Below are 26,722 nucleotides of genomic sequence, written 5' to 3' on the forward strand. Positions count from 1 at the left end.
ATTGATTGATTCTTTTCCTCATTTACTCTAATGCCTATGGTTATTCTACAATCACAAATGTCAAGCATAATGTTGGCACTTGGTTTGTTACATTTCCCTTCGTGAAGGAGGAAGACATACCAAGTTTTCTTCTTCAGGATAGTTATAGTTTCAGCATACCTGTTAGAGGAGCGTTGTTGTGACAGTTTGACATTTTGAACATTCTTCTAATTTCTAGTATGGAGCGACAAAATAATTTAGACAACTAGGAAGGTTGATGGCCTTTATGTTTGTAGGACCTAGGAGGATCAGCCACATGATCAATATTGTTTGAGGGAGGTAGTTGGCATGATGTTGAGTTCCCATCTCTATTTGACTCTAGCAGTGCTTGTGATCTCAGTTGGAGTGAGGTTCTCAATTGGATTGAGGATTTTGTCACATATGACAGAGGCACATGGTCGGTTGATTCGATAGATTGTGCACATGTCGTGATGCAGGATCTCAGCATTAGCATGATTGGTGCATTGTAGACGTGAGGAATTGATGAGCAGCTTCACAACTCTAGACATATTGTTTATATTAGAGTAGGCAGCGGCTTGGTGGAGCATATTCCTTGAGATTGATATGGAACCCTGATATTAGAGCATGTACTCATGATTGCTTGAGGGAAAGCAATCTCAAGGAGAAAGGACTATAGTATAATGTCCTCTTTTGGGGACATTAGGAAATTAGAGACAAGTTTGTGTAATATTCAATTGACTTATGCGAACATAGTATTAATATTTAAAAAGGGGCCAATTCAATATTATAAAGTGGGCCAAAATTACAAAAGAGGAATAAGACAAAAAGACATAAGGCAGCTAAAGAACCATTGTTGAACATTTAAAGAGGAAGTCTTATTCATTTTCAGCTATGCTTGGATTTGAGATTTATTTTCCTGGTTTCTCTTCAAAGAACTCTGGGAAGCTACTAGCTTTCTCTTGTTGAGGATCCTAAGGACGGAAACCTTCGGGCTCTTCTTGGGTGAATTGGACGTAGCCCCGATCCATCTTTGTGGTGAATTCAAATCAGAATTCAGACTTGGGATTATAAGTGCATTTTATTGTTATTTCCAATCTGACTATATTTTTTATTTAAGATTGCACTTGATATCTGGTTATTGTATTGCTGATGTATAACGCAATAACATAATCCGAGGCTTTTTAATGAGAATATACTAGTTATATTGCAAATTCAAATTGCATCATTTATTTATTCATGTTCTGAAAATTATTTTGGGAGAATTTCGAGATAATATCCTACTGGGATATTACACCTCTTGTCATTGAATTTCTGCTCTTTATTACAAGTTTAGGAATGACGATTTCTCTTGGTTGTAGTTAAATGATACACAATACCAAACCTACATAGTCTTGAAATCAAAAAATTATCGCAAGTTTCTTAGTTTTTGCTGACCTCTTAAATTTGTTTGTCATGTCCCCTTTTTGGAGGTAATTTGATTTAATTAATTTAATTAATTAAGTTGTCCAAAATAATGAATATTTTATTAGGATGACTAATTAATTATTTTAATTAAATAAATAAGTGGTATTAAGTGAATTATTTATAAAGTTATCAAATAAACAAATATTAAAAAGTAACTTTATATTTAATTAATTTAATAAAGTGACTTGAATTATAAAAATTTTATAAAGTCGCTTAATAAATAAAATAATGTTCTAGAAGTTTCTGGAGAAAGTGGAGGAAAAAGAATAAATAGGCACCCTGGGCTTCATTCTGAGCAAGGAGATTTGATGTTGTTGCTGTTGTTGTTTCACTTTGTGGAGCCTAGGGTTTTTGCAGATTACTTCTTTGTCATAAGAAACGAAAACTTCCTATTGATAGCAATTTTGAGGGTGTGAAATATCACTTGACTTATTGCAGCTAGGAGGAAGATACTTTAGTCTTCTATTTGTGCTACATCGAGAAAAAATATTTGAGTACAAAAAGCAGTCCAAAAAAAGCAAACCGAAAAAAGCAGTCCAAAAAAACAATCCGAAAAAGCAAAGCGGAAAGGCAGCATTGGTGAAAATTATTACAGCCATCTACAACCAAGTTCCTTTGTTACCATTGCATTTTAGGTGTTATAAGTTTCAGCTGTAGATGTGCATTATACCAATATTATCATTTTTGTAATCCATGTAAATGCCAACGGTCTTGGCCATATTTCATGAGCATTGTATTAGAAATTTCATTGCAATTAAGGAGATAATAGTTGCTGGTGTCATTTGAACAATTCAATATCATTTATTATTAGCTAGTTAGTTTGCATACCAACTGTTTGTAAAAATGCCAGTTGGCTGTAGGTGTTCATTTCTCATGCTTAGATCATATATATGCATAGAATATTGCTAAAATTAGTTGCACATTCATGCTAGGTCATTGTTTAGACAATTTGGAGACTTCTTGCGAGCATTCTTATTGATGCAAATTGAAGAAAAAAGTCATTTAAGCAAACTGAAAAGTTATATCAGTCATATGACCCTTGTATGCAAAGTGTTTGACAAAATTTCTTGAGCCTTCAATCACAAGTTTTCAATCAGATTTGAGCAGGGTCATTACATTGTTTTTTCTCTCATTTTGAAATTTATAATTGTTAAAATTGAAGTTTGGTTTACAATTTTGTAACTCCCACTTTTCCTCCATAGGCTGCTATTTCCTATTCATTTCAGTACAATTGACATACTGCTTCATCCACTTCATGAAATGCAGCTGATAGTCATAAAGTAAACTAGAGAAGCTGCTTCTCTTTGCACTCCAGCTCGTGCTTTCTTGCTCACAAACATAATGAGTGCAAGGTAAGTTCTGGGATGCAGATCTAAACCCAACTGACTTGGATGTTTCAGCTGACAAACAATCCTCACTTTTAAGGAGTCAAGTATCAAGCACACTTTTATTGTGAGTGGCAGTAAGGATGCATGAAGTTCTTCTAAACTACCTATATCATTTAATGTGAATGATGATAATGTTTCTCTTCATAATGACAAATATGATGCTGATTACTACTTGTACTATTTTGATTTTTAATGATGAATATCTGCCATGACATTCAAGTTACACAGATTGATATTAAATTTATATTTAATATTTCAAAGTATGAATATATATAGTATTTTTGCTCAACACATGCATGAAACAGTGTAGTTTTCCTTAATTTCTAATTTAGGCTGTAAATATCTATATATTTATGGGTTTTATATGCTTTCTTGTACAGTCTTCCAACCCAAACAAATACATATCCTAACAACTAATATTAATAAATACAAAAGTCATCCTCACTATACCAAGTAAATCTGAACACATTTGTGTGTCTGTAGAGACACCTCCGAATAACGCAAACAGATAGCTACTCACTACACAAATGGATACATATCTTGACAATTGATATTACGCCAAGCTAGTAATGCAAAAGTAGTCTTTATTATGGTAAGTGAACCCAAACACTGCATAAATATGTTTTCTACAATAGAAAGGAATGTGATTCTTTGGGATGTCAATTAATAGCATTTGAATTGCAAATATGCATGTCTTCGCAGGCCAAAAAAGGAATGCCAAAATTTATTAGCTCAACATTTGTACCCAAAAAATAAGCAATTGAAATAAAACATTATGGCATGGAAAGGAATTGGTGTAAGTTATTTTGTGCTTATCCTTAATATGAAAAGCATGTCCTGCTTTTAATCAAGAGTAAATTTTATTGGCTTATTAGCAAATCTGTCCAGTAAAAGTTTGACATTATTGATTTTTTACTATTTGGTGTACAAAAAGGTTCAAATGATAATGCTAACAATAAATTTAAATGATATGCAACCAGCACCGGTCTGCCATGCAATCAGTAGACTAAAAACTCACTAAACTAGATTTATGTGAGAGGAAATGATAGTACTTGAAGAGAGCGCAGTCGAACACACAAGTTAAGCAAAACTGGAGCTACTGCATCTTCAGGTGCCAATTCCAAAACCTTTCGATGAAAAGACTTTATTAGTTATTAGCAAAACAACACAGTATAGCACTCAATATTACAGCATTATAGCCATGTCTAACTCTATGTAGTAGCATACTGAATACAAGACTCTCTAGAATAAGTTCTTATGAATTAGGCAATCTGATAATACTCACTGAGATCAATCCTTGCACTGCTGCATAAGCAACTTCTTCACTGTGGTCCTCTAGTAAGGCAACAATGACACTAAGAACTTGAGAACTATACTGAATCATCACTGAACTGGGAATCTGCAAAATGCAAAAAGAGAGCTCACTTGAGAGAACTACTTTTAATTCCATCCCAATATAATTAGTTACCTACTATATTAACTATTATTCTTACTATGCATTAAAATACCCTAAAACTTTCCAAATGCAAGTATATTATTCTGAATACAGTTACCCCATTTATATACTTCAGATGACAATGTGATATGTTCAAGCTCACTGAGTTTGTAAGAGATTAGGAGCACCAATGAAGCACCCCTTGTTTGACAAGCATGTAAGTAATTACAAGGCAACTTACTGACACATTGCATAATGTCTGCTTTAGTTCGCCCATAGTAATTAATTAAATAATTAATAAAAGTTATTACTAAACTTTTTTCATAGGTAATGGGCTGAAGCCTAGATTGTTTATTGTTTGTTGAAATTAATTATTATTATTATTATGTGTTAAACTCAAGCAGACTTGAACTGAAGACCTTGATAAAGGCTCACAATTTACAGTTATGTTGTAGCTTCTTGCCTTTTTACTAATCATTTTTTTTTTGACAACTTAAGTATATTTATTTAATACAGTATTAAAGTGACTTTTATGGTAAGCTCAGTGAAAATTTAATAAAGTCAAGTTGCTATTTTGTTATTTTTTTGGCAAAAGTGGACAATCCACTATATATATATATATATATATATATATATATATATCAACCGGATTCAAATGCTCATTAGGGAAAGAATCCGGGAAGAAAACCCTAAGTCATAGCTCATACAACAATAGTGACAGTGAGTTTTACAATTTGAGTACACAAAAACAAAGGACAAATAAAATCCCCAATGCTCAATATGTGCTAACCTATGAAGCAATACCCAGCCCAAACTATTGTAACATAAATGATGTCAATATAATTACATCCATGAATATCCCATAGACCAAACAATAGCCCTTGAGGGCACTGCAATCCAAAAAGTCTCATGACTACACATCAATCTGCAACAAAAGCAAAACTCCAAACCAACTGTCAAATAGCTAAAATTCCCTCCGAGCATCAACACAACCACCACAATGAACCAAATAGAAGCCAGGTACTATCATTTCCATCTCACTTAAAATGTTGAGTTGCAGTAAAAACAGGTCCATGCTGACTAGCATGATAAGAAAACTGCAATAAAATGAAAACTAAAGTCTTTCATCTAATCACTTGATCAAAATAATTCTGTCTTCACATAGCAGCATCAAGTTCTCTACAATCAATGATCCTGCAAGGTTTTTTTTGGCCTATCTGCACAATTTGTTTCTTCTGAATCAAGTTTTTCTTACTACATCCATTCCTTCAATAACTTCTCCAAATACCATGTGGTGATTGTCCAACCATGGACTTTTGACTGTGCATATAAAGAACTGACTGCTTTGTGTTAGGACCACCATTGGCCATACTTAGAATGCCAGGTCCAACATGAGCCAATTTTAAAATTCTCATCCTCAAAAGTGCACCCGTAGATGCTCTTTCCTCTTGTACCATCACCTCTGTCGAAGTCTCCATCCAACTCAAATAGTCTTTTATAATGCTGAAATGAAGATCCTTTGTATCTGAACCATTTCTCTCTTGTACATAATGCATAGAAGTTTGCTACAGTTTGTGGTACATCCTCACCAAAGAGCCCTAACACAATGCTTCCTCTAGGAATGCCTCCAATTTCAACATCAAAAAAGCGTTCCTTTGTCACTTTGGACTGTAGTGCCACATCTTGTGCCATAGCTGAAATTGACTGTGTTTTCCAATTCCCTTTGAAAGTTTCAATACAAACTGATGTAAATTTTGAAAGTCTTGAATTGAAATTTCATGATTGTAAATCTTGAGAGGAGTATCTTGCTGTCCTAAGAGTATGAGATGGACATTTGAAACTCACTTGGCAACACTGGAATACTACATTCGGCCTCAAAACTTGTGGTGTTATACTCCCCAACCTAGTAGCACAGCTTGCCATCTCCAAGAAAAATGCTTTTGCCATTGCTGCCATAACCATCTACAAAATGGGGCAACCAAAGCCTAGTACCACAATATGAGATGGACATTTGAAAGCCACTTGGCAACACTGGAAGACTACATTAGGTCTCAACTTGTGATGTTGTACTCCCTAGCCTAGTACCACAACTTGCCATCTTTGAGGAAAATGCTTTTGCCATTGCTCCCATAACAATCTACAAAATGGGGCCATCAAAGACGGATAACATCACAGCCTAATATTTCCTTTGTCCATAAGAGAAAAATACTCCAAATCTAAGAAATCACTCATGCAAATGCCCATGCCTATGGAATCTAAATTCAGACCATTAGAACCCCAATTCACAAGAAAGTCAGCTATAGAGTTCCCTTCCCTGAAGACATGAAAAATATGACAGATCTCAAACATATCCAAAATATTCCACATATTAGACATGACATATCTGATTCTCCAGTTAAGAATGCTTCTATTCATGCAAGCATTAGTGATAAGACTAGAATCACCTTCCACTTGAATCTGCATGGGCCTTAGCTAAATTGTTCATAACTAGAAGTAGAGGAAGGCACTTAAATGTGACTACCTCACCCAAATGATTTCTTAAGTAAATGTGACACCCAAACTTGCCCAAATTCCCCTTAGAGGAACCATCAAAATCGACCTTAATAAAACCCATAGGTGGAGGCATCCATCTAATCTATGCTCTGTCTACCTTTCTATTCATCAGGGATCGAATTATGAATGCAGAAACAACAATATAGTTCCACTCCTTAAGGAGAAAACTATCCCAACGAGTAAAATTTAAATTATTAACCTTTTCTTTCACATGTGCATTAACCACCTCCAAGATAGATTTTTCTAGGCCCTCAAGCATCACTTCTATGGGCAAGGTCACACTTCGAAATATCTGTTTGTTACACTCCCACCAAATTGCCCACACCACCAATGCAGGAGAACATTTCCAGATACATGCAAAATAAGACTTTGAAAAAAGGGTAGGGCATGATTCAAACATGTCCCAAAACATATTTAGAAGAGGCATTAATAAGTTCAACTTTGACATTACCAAATTACAACATTGTTGGGCAAAGCTACATTGAACAAATAAGTGATCTACATCTTCCAATGCTTCCTCACATAATGTTCACTGGAAAGGCTGTGAGATATTAAGTTTTTGTAATCTGTCACTAGTTAAAACTCTCTTTCTCAGCAAGCATCACACAAAGCAACCTGCCTTAGGAAGTATCACTTTATTCCAACAAAAAGAAAATGCCCTTTGCCTTGCTCATTGTTGATCCATCAAATATAATGCCCCAACTTTTATGGAGTACTCATCATTAGATGAAGAAGCCCAAATCAGATCATCAGTTTTATTTTTATGAAAAACCTCTCCTAGACAAAATTTTATGAAGGCACAACTTATGATGTTGAGAAATAGGTAATTTGAAGAGGTCTTTCCAAATGACTTTACCATAAAATCTTTCCACTACTAGAACATAATCTATAAAAAATATACCCCAAATATCCTTGATGATCTGAATGACATCATTCAATTTGTTCGTAGTCATGGAGGAGGCATACCATACCATGAATCCTCTCAAAATTTAACTGATTCCCTGCTGTTCACTTCCCAAGATACAAAATTGGTAATGAGCTCACTGGAAGAAATCAGAAAACTCCACATAGCCGATCCATTTGGTGGATTAGAAATTGTTAAGATTCGTTTGGAACCTGAATATCAATGTACTTTTCTTGCATAATTTTGCACCACTTATTCTCAGATTTCACAAACATATGCCATACTAACTTGTCTCCAAAAGCAACCTTCCTCTTACTCATGTCATGCAATCCAATCCCAACATTCCTTTATCGTTAACCATTTCTTTTAGGGATATCAAAGGGATTTTCTTTTCATCAGACATATTACTATTCCAAATGAAATTTCTTATTAATTTTTCCATTTGTTTAATAATAGCAGCAGGTGTTTTGAGGATAGACATGGTGTAGTTAGGAATTTTCGATAGAACTGATTTACATAGCATGATTTTACCTAATAGCGATAACCATCTATACTTCCATGAGAAAATCCTACCCTTAATCTTCTCCAATATTGATTTCCAACGGCCAGCTTTGCTATCTCTAGCAAACAAACAGATACCAAGATATAATGAGGGCTGAGTTTCTTGCCAAAAACCCAAAAAATTGGTTAACTTTCTCGACACCACTTCATTGGTAAAAAACACATTAACTTTAGACTTATATTCGTTAATCCTCTTCCCTGATACTTCCATGTAAAGATCTAGCATTCTCTTAATTTCTTTGGCTTCTTGAATGCTGGCTCTACCAAACAATAATGTTTCATCCACAAATAAAGAATGAGTAACTGCAAAGGAGGTACCATCAATCTGAACTCCCACCTATTTTTCTGATCCTCTTTAAACTTAGTTATCCTGCTAAAGGCCTCAACCGTGATAATGAATAAAGATGGGCATAATGGATCACCTTGCCTAACACCCTGAGTTGATTGAAAGAAATCAACTGGATCGCCATTCACTGTCACTGAGAAGAAAGCTCTAGTAATACAAGCCCTAATCCACTTACACCATTTCACATCAAACCAAAATTTGTGAAGAATCTTGAAGAGGAAGGACCATGGCACTTTGTCATAAGTTTTCATCATGTTTGTTGGTTAACAATTTTGTCCTTCAACAAGAGATATGAAAAATGACTCAAAATGCCCAAATAGAAGAACAACTACTACCAACATTTGGACGAGTTATCATTGGATTGATAACCCTCCTCTAAATTGTGAGGTAAAACTCCCTCTAGATGATATTCAGTGAATCGAATAACTTAGTATGTCTCTAACCTTAAGACACTAAGACAATTAACATTCATTCATCACTTTGAAATGAATGTGATTACGGATGTGAATAATTAGGGGAAAAGCTAACAAATGACCACAAGATCACTCACTAAATCCTCCCTGATGCAAAGAAATTGAAGAAATTTTTTTGCCTCAATCTATTGAATGTGAATACACAAACCAATAGATTCATTCACTTGACACGAATATGCAGAATAGTATTCAAAATATGAAAGAAGTGACCACAAAATCAATTCTCATCCAAGAAACAAATATATTCAGACCTCATGCTCTGATTATAAATTTCCTTTTATTTCAAACACTAGGCAAAAAAACCATATGATTATTATGTCCTTGCAATTACAATCAAGCCATTTAGAAAATGAAATATATTAAATTCCCCTCTTATTCCCTGCTACCATTTACATTTTAGAAAGTATTATCTTTCCTGTAGCCACAAGACCCTGCAGAAAAGAACCCCTCTTCATCAACCAAAATTCCCTTAAATAGATCTTTCTCCTAAAGCCCTTGTTCCCGTAACTTTTTAGTTGCATGCATAACTGATTCTTGAAAGATTGTTGATTAATCTTTTCTTTTATCATTCTTTCCGATGATATTTTTACTCCTTGGGCTTGACTTTTATAAACTTCAAAATCAAATTTTATAGTAACATAACTAGATAGCTGTCATTATAGAAGGACAACTGGCAGCATTCCTTTAGGTTCATATCATGGTAGTCATAAAATCATTCTCTATTTTCATCAATCTGCACACTGTTGATTCCTGTAGTGTTTAAATAGACTTATGAAGTTTCAGACCAAGACAATGTGACTAGAGGTGAAAAGGTGTCAAAGCTCAAAATATTTATCATTTTACACAAACTTGCAAAGAGACTACTACCCCATCTTTCCTCGGGCTTGGATGAAGAGCGCAACAGAGGCTTATTGCCTTTCAACCTTGTCAATCAAGCTTTTGAGAGTTCATTTTTCCCAATCTACTTAGAACTCCACCACTAAATCCAAACAAAAGGGAGGACCTACCTCCTCAAGAATTAAGAGTTAAAGTCATTTTAAATCTTATAAACTGCATCATATAGATGCTTGGTCATTGATTGGATGTTCCTGTACACATTGGATTTCTGCGATAGCTTGTTCCTGTGGTGTGCCTGTTGGGCTATTCAAAAAGTCTTGGCTTGGGCTCCATCACTACACTCACAATTTTCAGAATGATTGACAACAAGTGTTATCATAAGGCATCATCGGATTTGCACATTGCTTCATAACTCAATGTGGCTCAAGTTCCTTCCTGTTACTTGTTTGAATTGCCCACAACACCCGATATGTAATCGAACATCTTGCCATCAAAGGATATGGGCTTCAATAATCATCAAGCTGACCATATGTGGGTTGGCACCATATAATTGAGTTCTATGAACATTCTTTGTTCTACCTACTCTTATGTATACCTTATAGCCGAAAATTTTAATATTCTGGCCTTTCTTGTCTGCTAAACAAATTTAAAAAAATTAACACACATCTGGATTTCATTCTTTGATAGATTAATCGTTCATTCGCAGCTATGTTATGGGACTCTATGTTGGGTGTGTAGGAACCCAACCATCCACCTATGATGCTTTGATGACAACCAAAAGATTGCTCTATAATTTCCTTTTCTTCAACATGGTGTCTTGATGCATTGCATCAAAAAAATTGGCAAGCGTCTCCATGTATGTGCGATGTACATATATGCCTATTTGGCCAACATGCTTGTTAATGTGTGCCATCTCTTGGGTCTTCGATTCCAAAGGCAATGTCTCCTACTTGCCAAGCTTGAATTACGCATCTACATTGATCTAGAATGCTTCAAAATTTACCAATGATAAAACAATCTTTTATACTCATGCTTGTGATGAGGTGAACTTGGAGCCTTATCATCCCTCAGGCTGATATTTGTGATGAGCTTGCATTGCACATGCTAATGATGACCGAGCTGTAATGATCACGATGCATGCTGCAAGCTAGGTAGTGCCCACTAAGTGTCGATTTATCAAAGCATCACTATTCATATGCATAGTTCAACCTGCCGCAAATGGAGCATATAAATCATTGATTTTTGTGATATCCACGACATGCCATAAACATTTCGGTACTTTGCCTTATTGAAATGTATTTCACACATTTAGGGGTGAGTAACCTATGCTTCACAAGAGGGGTATGGACTCTTTTCCCATTCTATTTCAAGTCAGCCAGCTTAGACCAATCAATGTTCACCACATTTTTAATCTTCAATGATTTGACAAATTGGACCAAGCTATCGATTGGATATTTGCCCATAATAACCCTTGATTTTAATTTATTTCTACTATCGAAGGTAAGGTGAGACCAGATAATGAGCAAGCCAATCATTGACAACTCACAACCAGAAAAAATGTGTAGATATTTTGTCAAACGGTTCTTAGCCATCCCCTGCTTGCTCACTCACAACACCCTTGATGCTCTGCTATGCTTTATTGACAAACTTCTTTGTTTTGATGAAGCACTATGGAACATAGCTATAATGTTGGGCTTCAAATCTATAATAACAGGACTTTTACATATCTCCATAGAATAATTTCAATAATCAGCACTTCAAGCACAAAATTTACATAGAGGCCCCTTTTGAGTTTGAGAATTTTAATCTAGTTTCCCAAATTGCACCTCTTGAATCAAATCTGCACTTCAAACTAACAGACTTGACCAAACTGATTTGAGTTGGAGCCTTCGGACTTTCAAACTGTGAACTTTGAATCCAAGCTGACCAGCATTTTTGAATTGGTAGATGTGAAATTGGAACTTCGAACTTTGAACCTTTGAGGTTCAATATTCAAGTTTAATACCACTTGCCGAAATTGCCTTTTCACAAAACAAAAGCTCCACAACAATATTAGATACAGAACCAATGTGGAAACTAAGAAAATTGGGCAGATTATTCCCAAGGATTCAATTTGTAAAATTTTAAAATTTCAGTGCCAAAGGGAGGACAACAATGTCTACTTTAATCATTAGAGCAGGGGACTGATTTTAATGAATAGAATGCAGAACCTCATGTGCAACTATAGCTCCTTCCATTGCTTGTTTACCTAGAACAAAACTACCCTGTTCTGGAGACACTATATTTGTTAAGATTTTCTGTAATCTTAAATATATGGCCTTTGTTAATATCTTGTAAACCATATTATATAATGAAATAGGTCTAAAATTCTCAAATTTTCTTTGTGTTTTGACATTGGGTATGTTATTCATTTTGAATATTCTTTCTTTTATTATCCTCTATTGGAGAATTTGGGAGCTCTAGGCTTTGATTAGTGAGAATTTTGAGAAGCAAGACACTTGGAAATTCTTTGAGATTGGATAGAAACCAAATTCCAGTTCGAGATATTATTTAGGTATCACACATTGCATTTACAAGTTATTTCAAATTCGTACATATATTGAATATTTAACAAGTGAAGTTTGGTTTGTGAAGCTTTTTTCAAAACAATTCATCAACAGTCTGTCCTTGTTCGACGGTTGTAAGCTAATATTGAATTGATAGTTTCATGTCAGAAATTGGGATAAATTATTTCCTCTACGGTGTCACTAAATTGGTTTTAACAAATATTTCAAATGCAGTTTTAAGTAAAATTTAAAATAACTAGTTCTTGAACAAATTTAACAATATGATAATTTGATATCATATAAATAATGTTGCTATCTCTCATATTGCTCAATGCATTTTTGCTGGATGTTTAAGTTATTTTCAGTGCATATTTGATGACTGATATCTATCGGAGATTGTAGCTAGGATAGAGAGCTTTATCTCTAGTAATATGGGCATTTTTATCATTATGGTGACTTTCAACTAAAGAGGACATCTACAATAAGAATTGTAATATTAAATATCGAGATGTGTCTTATAACATGCGTTCTGGAATGCATATGGAAATACGAAGAGTCATGTTTTGGGAAATTAAAGAGACATTTCGTTGTAATGTGAAGAGTCTCCCTATTTGTTATATGTATTGCATCAAGCGAAACACATTTTACACTTACACATTTCATGATCACTAAAATGATATTTGTTGTCTGGCTGGGTTTTTCCCTTTTAATTTTGTAAGGGTTTTCCCAAGGTAGTTTTGTGTCTCTTTTTTCTATTTTTCTTATTCTTATTTCTGTTTATCTTAATTTCTGGGCAAATATTCAACATGGTATCAAAGCCAGATTTGATAACAACGTATAAGGAAGAAGTTTGATTTAGTGTATCAGCATATTCAGATCTTTAATGCTTATATTCAGATCTTTAATGCTTATCTGCATTATTCATTTCTCAGATTGTTTCTGTATGATTCTTTGTAATAACCCCCGTTGGTTATGGCTTAAACAAACATCAACTTCCCTTACTAATCAAAGATTTGGCATTCAGTCAAACACTTAGAAAACAATATTATGGAACTCCAATTGTTTGTCAATTCGCAATTTTCTCAATTCCAAATTACCACACCCAACTATTAAAAGATAGAGGCAATTTTCTAAAAAATCATGATGTGGACAAGCCAATTTATTGAGTTCTGAAATTGTCCCTAAAATGATGATGGAACTACACAGTGAAAGTCAAAATGATTGCTTTATTTAATTACATAAAATACCGGTAGAAAAATTGCAGCACTTAGAACCTGATTTGTAAGGGCAATACAATTGATCTTTCAAATTGAACGACAATGTACTCCAATCCAAATTCTCGATCTGTTGTTTGCAAGAACACTACAATGATTATTGTCTAGCTCATGTCCTGAACCCAAACATCAAATTTGAGGCTCCAATTGTATACTTCAGCACAATTGCCGAGAACTTCTTAGAATCTCAGGCTCAACCCTTATACTTCAGAAAGGGCCACAAAATATCAGAACTCAAAAAAAGCCACAAAGGCAACAAAAGCAAATTAATTTCCAAGCGTGTCTTTCTCAATGAAATGAGCTCCTATTTATAATCCTTTCTTAGCCAAAGTTTCCTAAAGAACTTCGCTTCATAAATTGTGGAAGTTTTCCAAAATAACTCAAAAGAACTTGACATTAGAAACTTTCCAACACACTTTTTAGAAATATCTCTTAATGTCATTATTATAATAACATAAATATTATTATAATAATGCAACTTCATAACTAATGAATAAATAAGAGCTCATGCACTTATTAACCTTATTTTTTGTAGGTGATGACCAACAGCTAAAGCCACCTACTGCACTACCAAAAATAGACTTACTAAAAATAGTAAGTCCACAACTAGGACCCCCCAAAACACCCTGTCAACTCACAAGGGTCGCTATGATGAGCTAATTCCATCAACTACTCACACTTGCCAAAAAAGGGGACATTACAGTCCTCCCTCCTAAAATTGCTTGTCCTCAAGTAATTCGGCATCATACAAAAATCTCCACCAGTATCCCACAAGAAGCAAGTGATGTCCCTGTCCTCACTGAACTAACTGAATGCTAATACCATCATCAAAACCAATAACATGACCTACAACATAGCACCGAATACCTGAGTTGGTTATGTTAAAGTCGGCATATCACTAATAGACAAATCCATAGGAGATCTCAACACACTCTCCTTCATTATACCTACCCCATCATCTTGCAGATAATCCAGCTTAGGCTCAGACCAACTCTGTACCCGATGCAAATCCTGAACATATGAATCAAATAACAAACTATAAATACTCATCACAATATAAACTCTATCATCAGTATGATCATCTCCATCGACATCCTCATGTTGCTGTGATGACTCATCCTCAATCACATTAGTGTAAACCCACATACCATGATTCACTGCTCCCTTCAGCCTCAACAAGTATGAGCTTTAGAGAAAGGCCCCTTACACTAATAGCAAAGTTGATGCCTCTTCAAATCCTCTCTAGAAATATCATCAGACCTTCCCACTGACTTACCCTTGTCCTCAACAACTAGTGGGGGTTCATTATCGGCCGGAAGAGCAGAAGATTTTGAAGCAACCTTGCTTCAAGAAGAGGATTCCAAGTCTCGTGCCTTCCTCATTGCTACCTAAAGAGAATATGGATCCAATGACCACCCATCCATGAAGTGGCTCAGTCAATCCCTCCATAAATAACATCATTCATCTATTCTCTGAAATATCATAAACCCTGACTGAAAGCCTCTAGAACTCACTAATGTAACTTTCCAATCCACCAGACTACTTTAGCTAAGCCAACTCATGGAAGTACACCTCCGGATTCTTCCTATCAAATCTCTCGATCAGGCGATCTACAAACTCCTAATAGGAAGTGATTTGATCATGTTGCAAAGAAACTAACCCATGGTACCACCAGTCATGGGCAGCTCCATCTAGATCCAACACTCCAAAATCTAATAGTGTCCACCTCTGATATAGGACGCAAAGCCAAAGATGTGTTGAGCTTATGAATCCAAGCTCGAGCTATAACTCTCCCGATACTATCAAAGTGCTCCAACGTCATCTTATTGGCAACTTGTTGTAACTCAGTCTATCGAGAGCACTGTCTCTCAAGTGCTGACCTCGCTCTGGAATGCTCCCGTTTTTGAGTCAAGAACCTATTAAAATTCAAATGATCTTTAATAGCCTATCGCAAAGCATCCCATTCCGTAATGTGTGCCACCACGTCATCAGCAAAAGGAACGGCCTTAGAAACAATACTAACAGCATCCACCTCAGGTCTCAAGAAAGTGGGTCTCTGCAACCTATCATGAGTGCCAGTATGTATGTCAGCTTTGTCAGCGAATCCACCACGATCCTCAACTTGAACCCAATCTGCATCCCTATACCTATCACCATCTTGAGTTCTATCCTTGACTCAAGATCTATAAGAACCAACAAAAACATCTCGGGTTCTCTCCCTACTCTATCCTCAAGGTAGTCCTATCTATTGCAAAGTGTTAGGCAATTGTAGTAGTACACCTATCATTTGTTGTTGTCCGCCTACCAGGTTCCTAAATGTTTGCATAGCCTCTCTGTCAGCATTAGCATCTCTAACTCTTGACCCGCCTGATCCACTTGGACTACCAACAAAACCAAACTGTATCTCAGGTTCACCCTCCCTAGGTGGAGTGGTACATCCTCTTCGGGTATAGTGCACACCCCGCACAAATCTCCTATCATTAGCCATGACACTAAATAAAAAATAATAGATCAATTACTAATTGCAATTCTAACCAAGCACTGACCACTATCAATTGATTCAGAGCCCAATTCCTGTAGGCTAGTAGAAAACCGCTTTGATACCACTATGATAACCCCGTTAGTTATGGCTTAAACAAACATCAACTTCCCTTACTAATAAGAGATTTGGCATTTAGTCAAACACTTAGCAAACAAAATTAAGGAACTCGAAATGTTTGTCAATTTGCAATTTTCTCAATTCCAAATTACCACACCTAAAATATTAAAAGATAGGCAATTTTCTAAACAATCATGATGAAGGACAAAGCCAATTTACTGAATTCTGAAATTGTCACTAAAATGCTGATGCAACTGAATAGTGAAAGTCAAAATGATTGCTTTATTTAATTACATAAAATATTGGTTGCAAAATTGCAGCACTTAGAACCTGATTTGTTTGTAAGGGCAATACAATTGATCTTTCAAACTGAACGACAATGTAGCCTAGTCCAGATTCTTGATCTATTGTTTGCAAGAACACTGCAATGATTATTGACTAGCTCATGTCCTGAACCCAGATGTCAAATCCGATGCTCCAATCTTGCTACAGGCAGTCGGCAAGACTCACAACTTTGATGAGTGTGCCAAACCATCCTCTAGGGCAGTCGCAGTCTAATAAATATGCAAAGCTAGCCCCTTCAATCTCCACATACAGCCACCAAGCAACAGTAAACAAAAACGCAGGCTCTCAATGAAGTTAACGTGACTGGAGGTGAAGTCTCCACACGGTTGGCTATAAAATGCAAACCCAATGCTAATACTGTCTAGCTCTTTGTTGGACGAATTTGGTTCAGAATTTTGTCAACACAATTATAATGCCTAGAATGGTGCGTCTAGATGCAATTCAACAATCCCTTACTATCAATTTCCCTATCCCCTTAGTTTGCAGTCATTAAAATGAAGGGAAAATTAAATTCACTACGAATCCAGACAATACTTCAAACCCATCTCCTAGACACAATAAGGATAGTAAGGTTAAAGGTGTTGAGGATCTAAGTATTAATGGTATCGAACATGCTGGAGGTGCAGCTAGATCTATTGCAGTTCTCTCTAAGCAATCAAGTCACGATTCCCAAGCTGCTTGGCAAGAGAGCATGCACGCACCATCGCTTTCACCTGGTGATCAAACCAATCCCAATGACCTCAAGCAATTAAAAGTGATGGTTTGGGTTGAGCATGCAACAAGAGACTACTATCCATTGGTGGAGTTGTTTGAGGGACACTGACAGTTCATGTGTTGTCGGTAAAATGTATAGTGTAGCCGACGGGTAGAGTAGCATCCGAATAGGCGCGTGACGCTTGAGTCACCCCTTCGGAAATGTATATGTACACGTCCGACATGGACTTTGGAATCATCAGTTGTAATCATTGTAGTCATTGTATTTGAATTGTAATCAACAAGTCCATATATGAATAAAGTATCTGTTCTGCGTTGAATCATGTTACACATGTGTTTAGCTTTTACCCTGTACGGTAAACATCATGATGACGAATACTCTTTCTCTCCACCACTTTAACATTTAGAGTGTCGATTCAATCGAGGGAAAGTGTCTCTACAGATGTGTTTTTCTTTCATTTAAGTATAAATTTGCAATGGTGGCTTCACACCCGTCAAAGTTTGGCTGCTAATAGATTGAGTGTTTGATTGCATAGTGTTTAACTCGCTTGAGGCTTCAAAAGTTATGATATTGATGATTTGTCAAGATTACGGTGACATATGTAACAGTTGAAAATAGGCATTTCACAATTTCGCATGATGGCTGGTAGCTTCCTCCTCCTCCAGCAACTATTGCCTTGCTATGTCATCTTCCATTATTGCAAATTTATGGCATCAATCTCTTCATCAAATGTAAGTTGCTGGTGTTGAATAAAGACGGGATGCGGTTAACAGATAAGTTTTAATCCTTGCATGTTTTTTCTGTTTTGCTCTAGGATGTCTGTCTTATTCATTCGCACGGTTTTGAGACATCCAACAGAACATATTTTATTAACTGTGTGTAAGAATGTGGTGATAGATATATTATGATTTTGTGTTAAACATATGAGTATTATGAATGCTAAATCCGCTAATATGTTAATAGTTATTTGTTTTATGATCATCATATGCGAGACATAGTGGAGACTTGTTTTACTGCTCTGTTATCCAGCTGCCATTGGTCTTTTCCTAGGAAAGTTGAAGACACTCCCACATTGTTTCTATGACTCGCATGTCTCTTTGCAAGAGCATATTTGTGATGAGACAAAACTGGCCTGAAATGTGAAATAAGATTTTGATCAACAATCAAGCATTGATCAGATAACTTTTATTGTGCTTTATATGTGAGCAATATTGTTGAAAGAAATATATACCCTATACATTATTCTATGAGTATAGATCATATATTTTTCATATTATTGGGAATAATGTATGATTTTAGCATTGATCTCTATATTTCTTTGTATGATAGGAAGCAATGGGATGATTATATGCAAAAGTCATGCATACTATGGAAATGGACATATGATAGCTGATATTTAGAGGGAGACTAGTCAGCTTCAGAGGGAGTTGTTTAATCCTTTGCAAACATATTAGAATATGCTATCTTATTGTGGCAATTAAAGTTGTTCGTGTTGGCAGGGAGTGTTTACGGAATCCTTGTCATTTTTATACATATTGATAATATTTTGGTGTTGAAGAATTTGAGACACCTGTTGGAAAAGAGTTTCAGCTATGATTTCCCTTCATGTTAAACTTTTGAGAATCTTGTTGGAAAAGACTTTCAACTGTGATTTTATGAGTTATTATTCATATGAAACTGTAAGGACAATATGATAACTCTTTCAATTATGAGAGATTCATAGTGAATATCATGTAGAGAGAGTCCATTCTAATATCCTACTCAGATATTCTCTCTAATTTTTCCTCAAATAAATGTCACAATCATAAAAAAGAATTTACACAATAACAGCCAGCAAGTAACCAGTAAATAACTAGGAATTACTCATTAAAATACTCCAGGATTCATTATTGCATTATAAACCAGCAAAACAATAACATGAATAATGTCTAATCAATCTTAAACACAATGCAAACAGTCAGATTGGAGAGAAACCATAAAATGCACATGTAATCTCATATATGAATCCACCCAAGAAGATCCTGAGGGTTTGCATCCTCAGATCCTGAATAGAAGCCGAAGCTTTCTTAAATTGAAGCTGAAGGTTTCTGAAGTTGATATTTTACAGTTTGTCTTTTGTTTTTTATGTTGTGTGTGCCACAATTTATGAGTTTTTTTTTTCCATATGTTAATAAAAATTTAAAAAATAAAACATAGAAAACCATGCACTTTGTTAAAAAGAATTCTAGATATATCATGTTTCCTTTTCCTAATTGCCAAGTCCATGCTAGGGTATTGTGGCGATTCAATGTCCAAACCCAAAATCAACATGATGTGCTTGAGTCTGGTATGTTGGTAAACATGAATTGAAATATCAGCCACAAAATACATTAATGGATCATCATATTTCCACTCCACATCTATATCATCCACAACTTAATCAGAATCATTTGCAAGCAAAGTGAGCTTAAACATGGAGGAAACTCCATAGTTCAGAGCATTTGAGCTAGACTATTACTAGAATGTGAAACCTCCCGAGAAGTCTAGGTGCTTCACCTTTGTGAGCATCACCTAGATGCAACGAGTGATAAGTGTTCCATTCATTCTCCTGAGAGATGAGTTCTTGTGAACCGCTACTCATGAAACATGGGTCTATGAGTTTGAACAGAAAACCTACACAGCTGAATCTTGATAGCAATATCTCAGTTTGACTTCTTGTGGAAAATATCTCCTACTTATCGATTGGTGAGCTTAAGGGGCTTTCTAATGAATGGTTGATAAGGGGAAACACTTGCTACAAGTTTTATAAACAGGTTTGCAAGCAGAGTGGGCTCTAAACATGGAGGAAACTCCATAATTTATTACACTTGACCTGGAGTAGTACTAGGATGGTGAGCTCTTGGGAAATCCTAGCGCTTCACCTTTGTAAGCATCCCTTACATGCATTGAGCAATAAGTGTTCTACTCATTCTCATGAGATATGGGTTGCTGTGAACCACTATTGTTGAAACATGGGTCAATATGTTTGACTCTAAAAACTACACATTTGAATCCTGATAAAATTATCACAATTTGACTTCTTGTGGAAAATGTCTCCTACATATCAATTGATGAGATTAAGGGGAAATGGTTCATAAAGCACAACACTTGTTGAACGCTTTGCAAATGGGGTTACAAGTAAAGCGGGCTTAGACATGGAGGAAACTTTGTAAGCGCACTCGAGCTAGAATAGTACTAGGATGGGTGACCTCTCGTGAAATCCAACTGCTTCTCCTCTGTGAGCATCACCTAGATGATACAATGAGTGCTAAGTGTTCCATTCGTTTGCATGAGAGGTGGGTTCTTGTGAACCACTACTCATGAAAAATGGGTCAATGAGTTTGAGTCAAAAGTCTACATAATTGAATCTCGAGAGCAATATGAGCAATGACGTTATTCCATAAAATAAAATAAATGTATAGAATTGCCTTGGCAGCAGAACCATTTTGTTTGAGTTAATTGTAGAAATCTGTAGGAAGTAGAATAAGGATTCAGTTTTTTATTTTGTTGTTACCGTTTTAGGTGAGTGGGGGTGAGGTAAGCCCAATGTCTTTTGCATTTCAGAAAAGGAAAATGCAGAGATCAAGAGACAAGACTGGGTAGGTGGTGGGGATTCCTATTGTTTACTTCAACCTAATTTAACTGAACAAAATCCTAGACTATATCTTAAAATCATGTGGATTGCAAGTTGGGATGGATTTATCAAATGGTACATCTTGAAGGGCTTACATAGGTGAGTATTGAGAATCCTCATCTTCCAAATGTCTTGTTTTAGTTTAGAAGAATAAGGTTTAGTAAAGAATAAATGTCTCGAAAGTGATAAACTTGTCCCCAACTAGCTGATAATCTCCAAAGATGACATGAATTATACGGATCAATATAATACAATAAAATGTGTGGCTGGGAAATAATTGAAGTATTACTTTTTCTAGGAAAATTAATGATTAAATGGCTACAATATTTAAAAGACATTCATCTAATTGATGCTTTAGTTCTGAAGGAATATTCATACTGCAACTTATATATCTGTATAACAACCAGAGAGGTGTGATAGACTTTATGCTAGACAACATAAACTTTTATGTAAGCCAGTTACATCAAGAGTTTTATGTTAACAGAGTAGTTAAGTTCCCCACTTTATCTAATTTGATTGGTACCCACTTCGTTTTAAATGTGAAAGAAGAGGAAATTTATCAAGGTCACCGGGAGACGGGGAGACTTTGAGGTCTCCGGTACTGGTACTGGTACCGGTACGGCAATTTTCCAAATAGGAGACGGGGGTACTTGGAGACGGCAATTTTTTTTTTTTTTTTTTTTTGTAAAATAAATTTTTAATAGTTTAAACTTAAAGAGTCTAATACTAAAAGTAAATACAAAATTTCAAAATTTCAAAATAGTAATACCGTAAGACTAAAAGACTAAAGTAAATAATAAATTAATAATACTAGTGTTGTCACATTAAAAATTAAAATAGATTCATAGAGTCAAACTGTCAAAGATTATAATAATAATAAGCAGTCAGATACAAAAGTACATTACTGAAATAGATTTTAAAACCTGACAAATTGGCATTGCTACAAAAAATTCGTGAAAATTATTGAATTATTCAACATCAATGCATGCATAGAGACACACTTAGGATTTCTATTTTCTAACTAAGAGTTAGGATTGCTTAGTTTAAAAGGGAGTAAATCATTTTGTAATAGTGTTTTTTTTCCAGTTACACAGATTCAACTAACAAAGATTCCTATATTGGTACTAGGATATTGCCAACAGCAGATAAACAGGTACGAATAACAAATACGACTTATACATCAAACTGAAACATGATATCCTCTTGAAAAAACAGAAATATGGGACCAAATACATTCATGTTAACATACATAAAACCTCTAGTCTATCACTGTTATCGCTGAGTCTTTATCAGCAAATAGATGCTTGGTTTTCATGAGGAATAATACTATTACCAAGCATTTGCATATCAGATTTCTGTAACATACGTAATACTATCTTCTAATGCACTAACAACAGTTTTTGCACCCTAATTCCTCAGCCGCATAAATTTATGTGATTTGGGATCTTTACTGCAATCCTGTACAGCTTCCAATATGTTGTCTTAGACTTGTATCGTGTTCCTGTAGGTCATGTACATCACCAAGCAGTTGTTACGGAATTCATATAGTACCTTAGATTTTTGTATTAAAAACATTTAAATGAGGGCTAAAATATATAAAATTATTTAATATTATATTTTACATTTATATTTTATCAGGAGACTTTGGGGAGACTTCACTTTTTGGATTAGGAGACGGGGAGACTTCAGGAGACTTCGTCATGAAGTCTCCAACCTTTTTTGAGGTCTCCGGAGACGCGAAAAGTCTCCGAGACGCGTCTCGGTCTCCGAGACGCCACTTTTAGGGGGGAGACGGGTCTCCTGGTAACCATGAAATTTATATATAACATTTAAAGCATCAAGATTTAGAAGAATACATTTATCTTCGGCATAGAGCTTGTCATCAATGATTCATCTTTGAATTTTGATGGCTTGTACAATTTTTATTCAGTTTTCTTCAATCTTGATATTTAATGCAAAGTAAGAAAAAAGTCAAAATGAACAAATGTGATTCTCAGTAAAGGTCCAAAAATCCTTTTAATCTTAGGGGATGGCAAACTTAATCATCATCAGCGAGAATAGAGAACATGCCATACCTTCACCAAACCACTCACACAGAGGCGCCTAACTGTTGGAGATTCATTGCCTATATATGAACTCAAAACTCCAACAAGTTGTTCCAATAAAGAATTTGGTATTTCACTGCAAAATCCATATATGGAATATAAACAACAATATATGTGTATTCTACCATCACTAAAAAATCATGTAAGAAAATAATGTATGTACTCATGATAATGAATATAATGCAAAAATGTGCAACCAAAATAAATTGAATGAAAAAGCATGGATTTGTTGGCGATATCTTGTTACAAGTGAAGAAGCTGAAAAAAAATCAAGTTATGGAACATTTATCTTATTTTTCTAATTGAATAAAAAATCAACATGTTCCATTAAGATGTGTCCTTCATTCAACCAAAACATCAATTTCTCACAACTCTTTGGGGTTGGTCAAGTCTAATATTGTTCAAAATATTTTTCTTAGAAAAAAATTGAGATTATGGTTTTCAAGTATTTTATAATAGTGTCTTTTTAAAAATATATTGTTTATTGTCATGGAAATAATTAAAAGTATACCTCCTTTCAAAAGATGATTACAAAGATAGACAAAAACTCAAAACAGCTGACAAGAAGCTCAAGAGGAGGCTGCCAAAAAGATTATCCTATCTGCCTTGACCAGCCAAAATAACTTTCCAAATATTATATTATATAATTAGACATACAAAAGATCAAAACAGAAAATAAACCAAGATAACAGACCACAACATATAAGATTATCAAGCATTAGAAGTTCCAACAACCATCAAGTACCCCTGGAATGCTTATCCACCTTGCCAATGAAAGACATAACACCTTTCTCCAAAGATTTGAATATAAAGTGAACACATTCCCATTGACAAAAATCAAGATACCTTTTAATTGGAACTGCTGATAAGGGGAGTGGCTGAATCACTTTCAGAAGGTCCAAAAATAATCTAGACATTGAGATATCATGAATATTACAAATATCGTGATTTATTTGCGATTTTTCCAACTACGAAAATAACAATAAGATAAATGAAACCATGTAAAGATGGGAGATAGTTGATCATCAACATGAGACCCACCTTTATTTTTTACCTTCCAATTTCCAAGTTTTCCTTTATAGATGCAATCATAGGCTGCTATCACAAGGTTTGTGACATACTAAAAACCTTTCATGACATGTCAAACTTCCCACCTTGAGGCAGCTATTATAAATTAAGCCAACAACTTGATAGAAGCTATGTTTTTGGAGAGTCTTGCCTAAATTGAGTTTTCGGAGAGTCTTGGGTCCCTAAGGACTAGGCCAGGGTCAATCGATTCTAAATTTTCCCAAATGTAATGTCCCGTTTCAGGTTCATCATAATTGTTCAATTATAATATTCATTATATCATTTCAATTATCAAGTGATATTATTATTTGGACACCACTTATGGACTCCCTCAAAGTTTATAGGTCCAAGTCTGTTTCATGAAGATTTACGGACGCTAACCCCCACCCTCTATTGGGATAAGATCCATTAGATTGGATTTATACAAGCCCCTCCTTCATAATGTTGTATACTTCCGATAGCAAATCAGATAATAGTACTACTTGCTTGTGATGATGATAAAAAAATTATTTCTATTATTAATATTAATAGAGAATTATCATAATCCAAAATAATAATAAAATAATGATTATAGTACCATTTTAATATTAACTATTCTAAAATTATATATAATATTATTTAGCCCATAGGCTATGTATATTGAAAATATAGGCCAACGGAATTCAATTCCTAATGCCAGAAAAAGGGAAAAGCAGTGTCGGTAAATACTAAAAACAAGCTTTTCGAATGCGGAAGACCCTAAGAAAGTGATGATAGCCCATTAGAATTCAGTGTCTTGGTTTGCCACCGACTTCACCAAGTTGTTGACTCTGTAAGAAATGACACGAGAATCATTGCAGTTTCTCACAACAGCAGCCATGGCGTTGGCACGATGAACATCTAATGCTCATTTGCATTGTGGAAAAACTGGATCATGTAAACTGGTGATGAGAATTATGTCGGCATTGCAGAGGTGATGTGAGTGGTAGAGATAGTGTTTGTTCTTCTCTGCATAGGCTCTTGGAAGTACTTGGCAGGCATTGAGGGGAGGCCGAGAATATCGACCATGCCCTCCATTTCACAGAGGAATCCATGCAAGGTCATGTTGTAAAACATCATACAAAGGTTTGAGGCAGATATGATGAAGATAACATAGGCAGGAATTTGCATGGCTTGACTAGGTTCGAGCATGATGGTGCACAAGAGGTCAGTGACAAAGGCACATATGTCACCTTTTAGAGTCCGAACTTGCTTTTGGAAAATGCAGGCGACAGGAAGAAATCCGATGGCTAGAATCGAAATCTTTATTCTAGCATACTAGAAAAGTAATTATTACTAATAGAGGTTTAAATAACAAGACCAAAAAACATTAAGAAAACAATGAGCATGGCATGCATCTTTGTAGTTATATGTAATTTGGGCTGCATAGGTATAAAGGTAGGAGGTAGCTGTCGTTAAAATCATGAAAAAGATAAATTTGAAGCAAGACTATTAAGAATGAAATTTAAAAAAGTACAAAATTTAAATAGTTATTTTTTTAAAAAAATCAAATCTTCCAAATATATACAATTCAAATTTGAGAATAATCTAAAATCTAAAACTTTTAAGAAGTCTACTTCATATATACATGGTTCAAATTTGAAAATAATGTAAGATGAGATGATTCACAACATGTATTGCCAATTTGTTCGGTTGGTTGATCAAAGAAGAGGGAGCCAGCTATGCAGCCAACAAATTTCTCTTGCCAGACAAATTTCTCCTACTAGAGCATAGTCCATTCTCCATATCATGCATACACTGCCTATCACTCACGTACTGCACAGTGTTTGCAATCACCTCATCTTTTTATAATAGTCCATTGTATAATTTATATAAATTGGTATTTGCGGTCACATAATAAAACATGATTCGTATTGTATTGAAAATAATGTCTAATTGAAATGAACAATTTAAAGTCGGTGAATTCTATTTATTTAATTGTTATAATTAAATTGTTTTAATTAAATATACATTTTAGAATATTGTTTTACTAATTTTCATTAGTATGGATTAAACTGTTTTACACTTAGACAATAAATTAAAACAATTTCTTTTAAAATAGATGTCTAAATTAGGTATAGTTGTAAACAAAAAATTAATTAATTAACTTATAATTTGTTCAATGTCTAATTTAAAGTATAGTAAAGATTTTTATTAATGTAATTGTAGATTTTTAAAGTATTAGAAATGATAAAAAAGTTGAATAGTTTGAAATAAAGTAAAAAAATAAATAAATTATGATTGTGTTATAATCAATTATACATATATATTCTTTTTTTGTGACATGTTAAATTAATGACATTTTGCTATCTTATGAATTTAATTTTGACATTGTAAGTTTGAGTTAGTGTTTTTAATTTTATTAGTATTCAAACTATTATTGCAAATTTATGATAATTTGTGTATTTATAATCTTGAGCTTGCAATAACAGTTTTGTG

General features: G+C 34.7%; 1 protein-coding gene and 1 pseudogene across 5 annotated transcripts in view; both read right to left on the bottom strand.

The window, feature by feature from the left end:
* The window catches only part of LOC149578256 (ARM repeat superfamily protein), a 361,318-nt gene that overhangs the window by 70,471 nt on the left and 264,125 nt on the right, over window positions 1-26,722 (bottom strand). For 3 of the 5 annotated variants that reach the window (XM_089827963.1, XM_089827961.1, XM_089827966.1), the window contains exons 43-45: window positions 23,168-23,273; window positions 4,138-4,251; window positions 3,905-3,979 (exon numbers count right to left, since the gene is read on the bottom strand). In XM_089827963.1, the coding sequence (XP_089684089.1) occupies window positions 3,905-3,979; window positions 4,138-4,251; window positions 23,168-23,273 (295 nt within the window). The remainder of the gene's footprint in view (window positions 1-3,904; window positions 3,980-4,137; window positions 4,252-23,167; window positions 23,274-26,722) is intronic. The other 2 variants (XR_016364259.1, XM_089827965.1) reach the window with 2 other exon arrangements.
* LOC149578257 (uncharacterized) lies at window positions 5,473-14,927 on the bottom strand (annotated as a pseudogene).

The sequence above is a fragment of the Cupressus sempervirens genome, chromosome 1 (assembly GCF_028749045.1).
Source record: "Cupressus sempervirens isolate cs-2001-9-10 chromosome 1, ASM2874904v1, whole genome shotgun sequence".
NCBI lineage: Eukaryota > Viridiplantae > Streptophyta > Pinopsida > Cupressales > Cupressaceae > Cupressus > Cupressus sempervirens.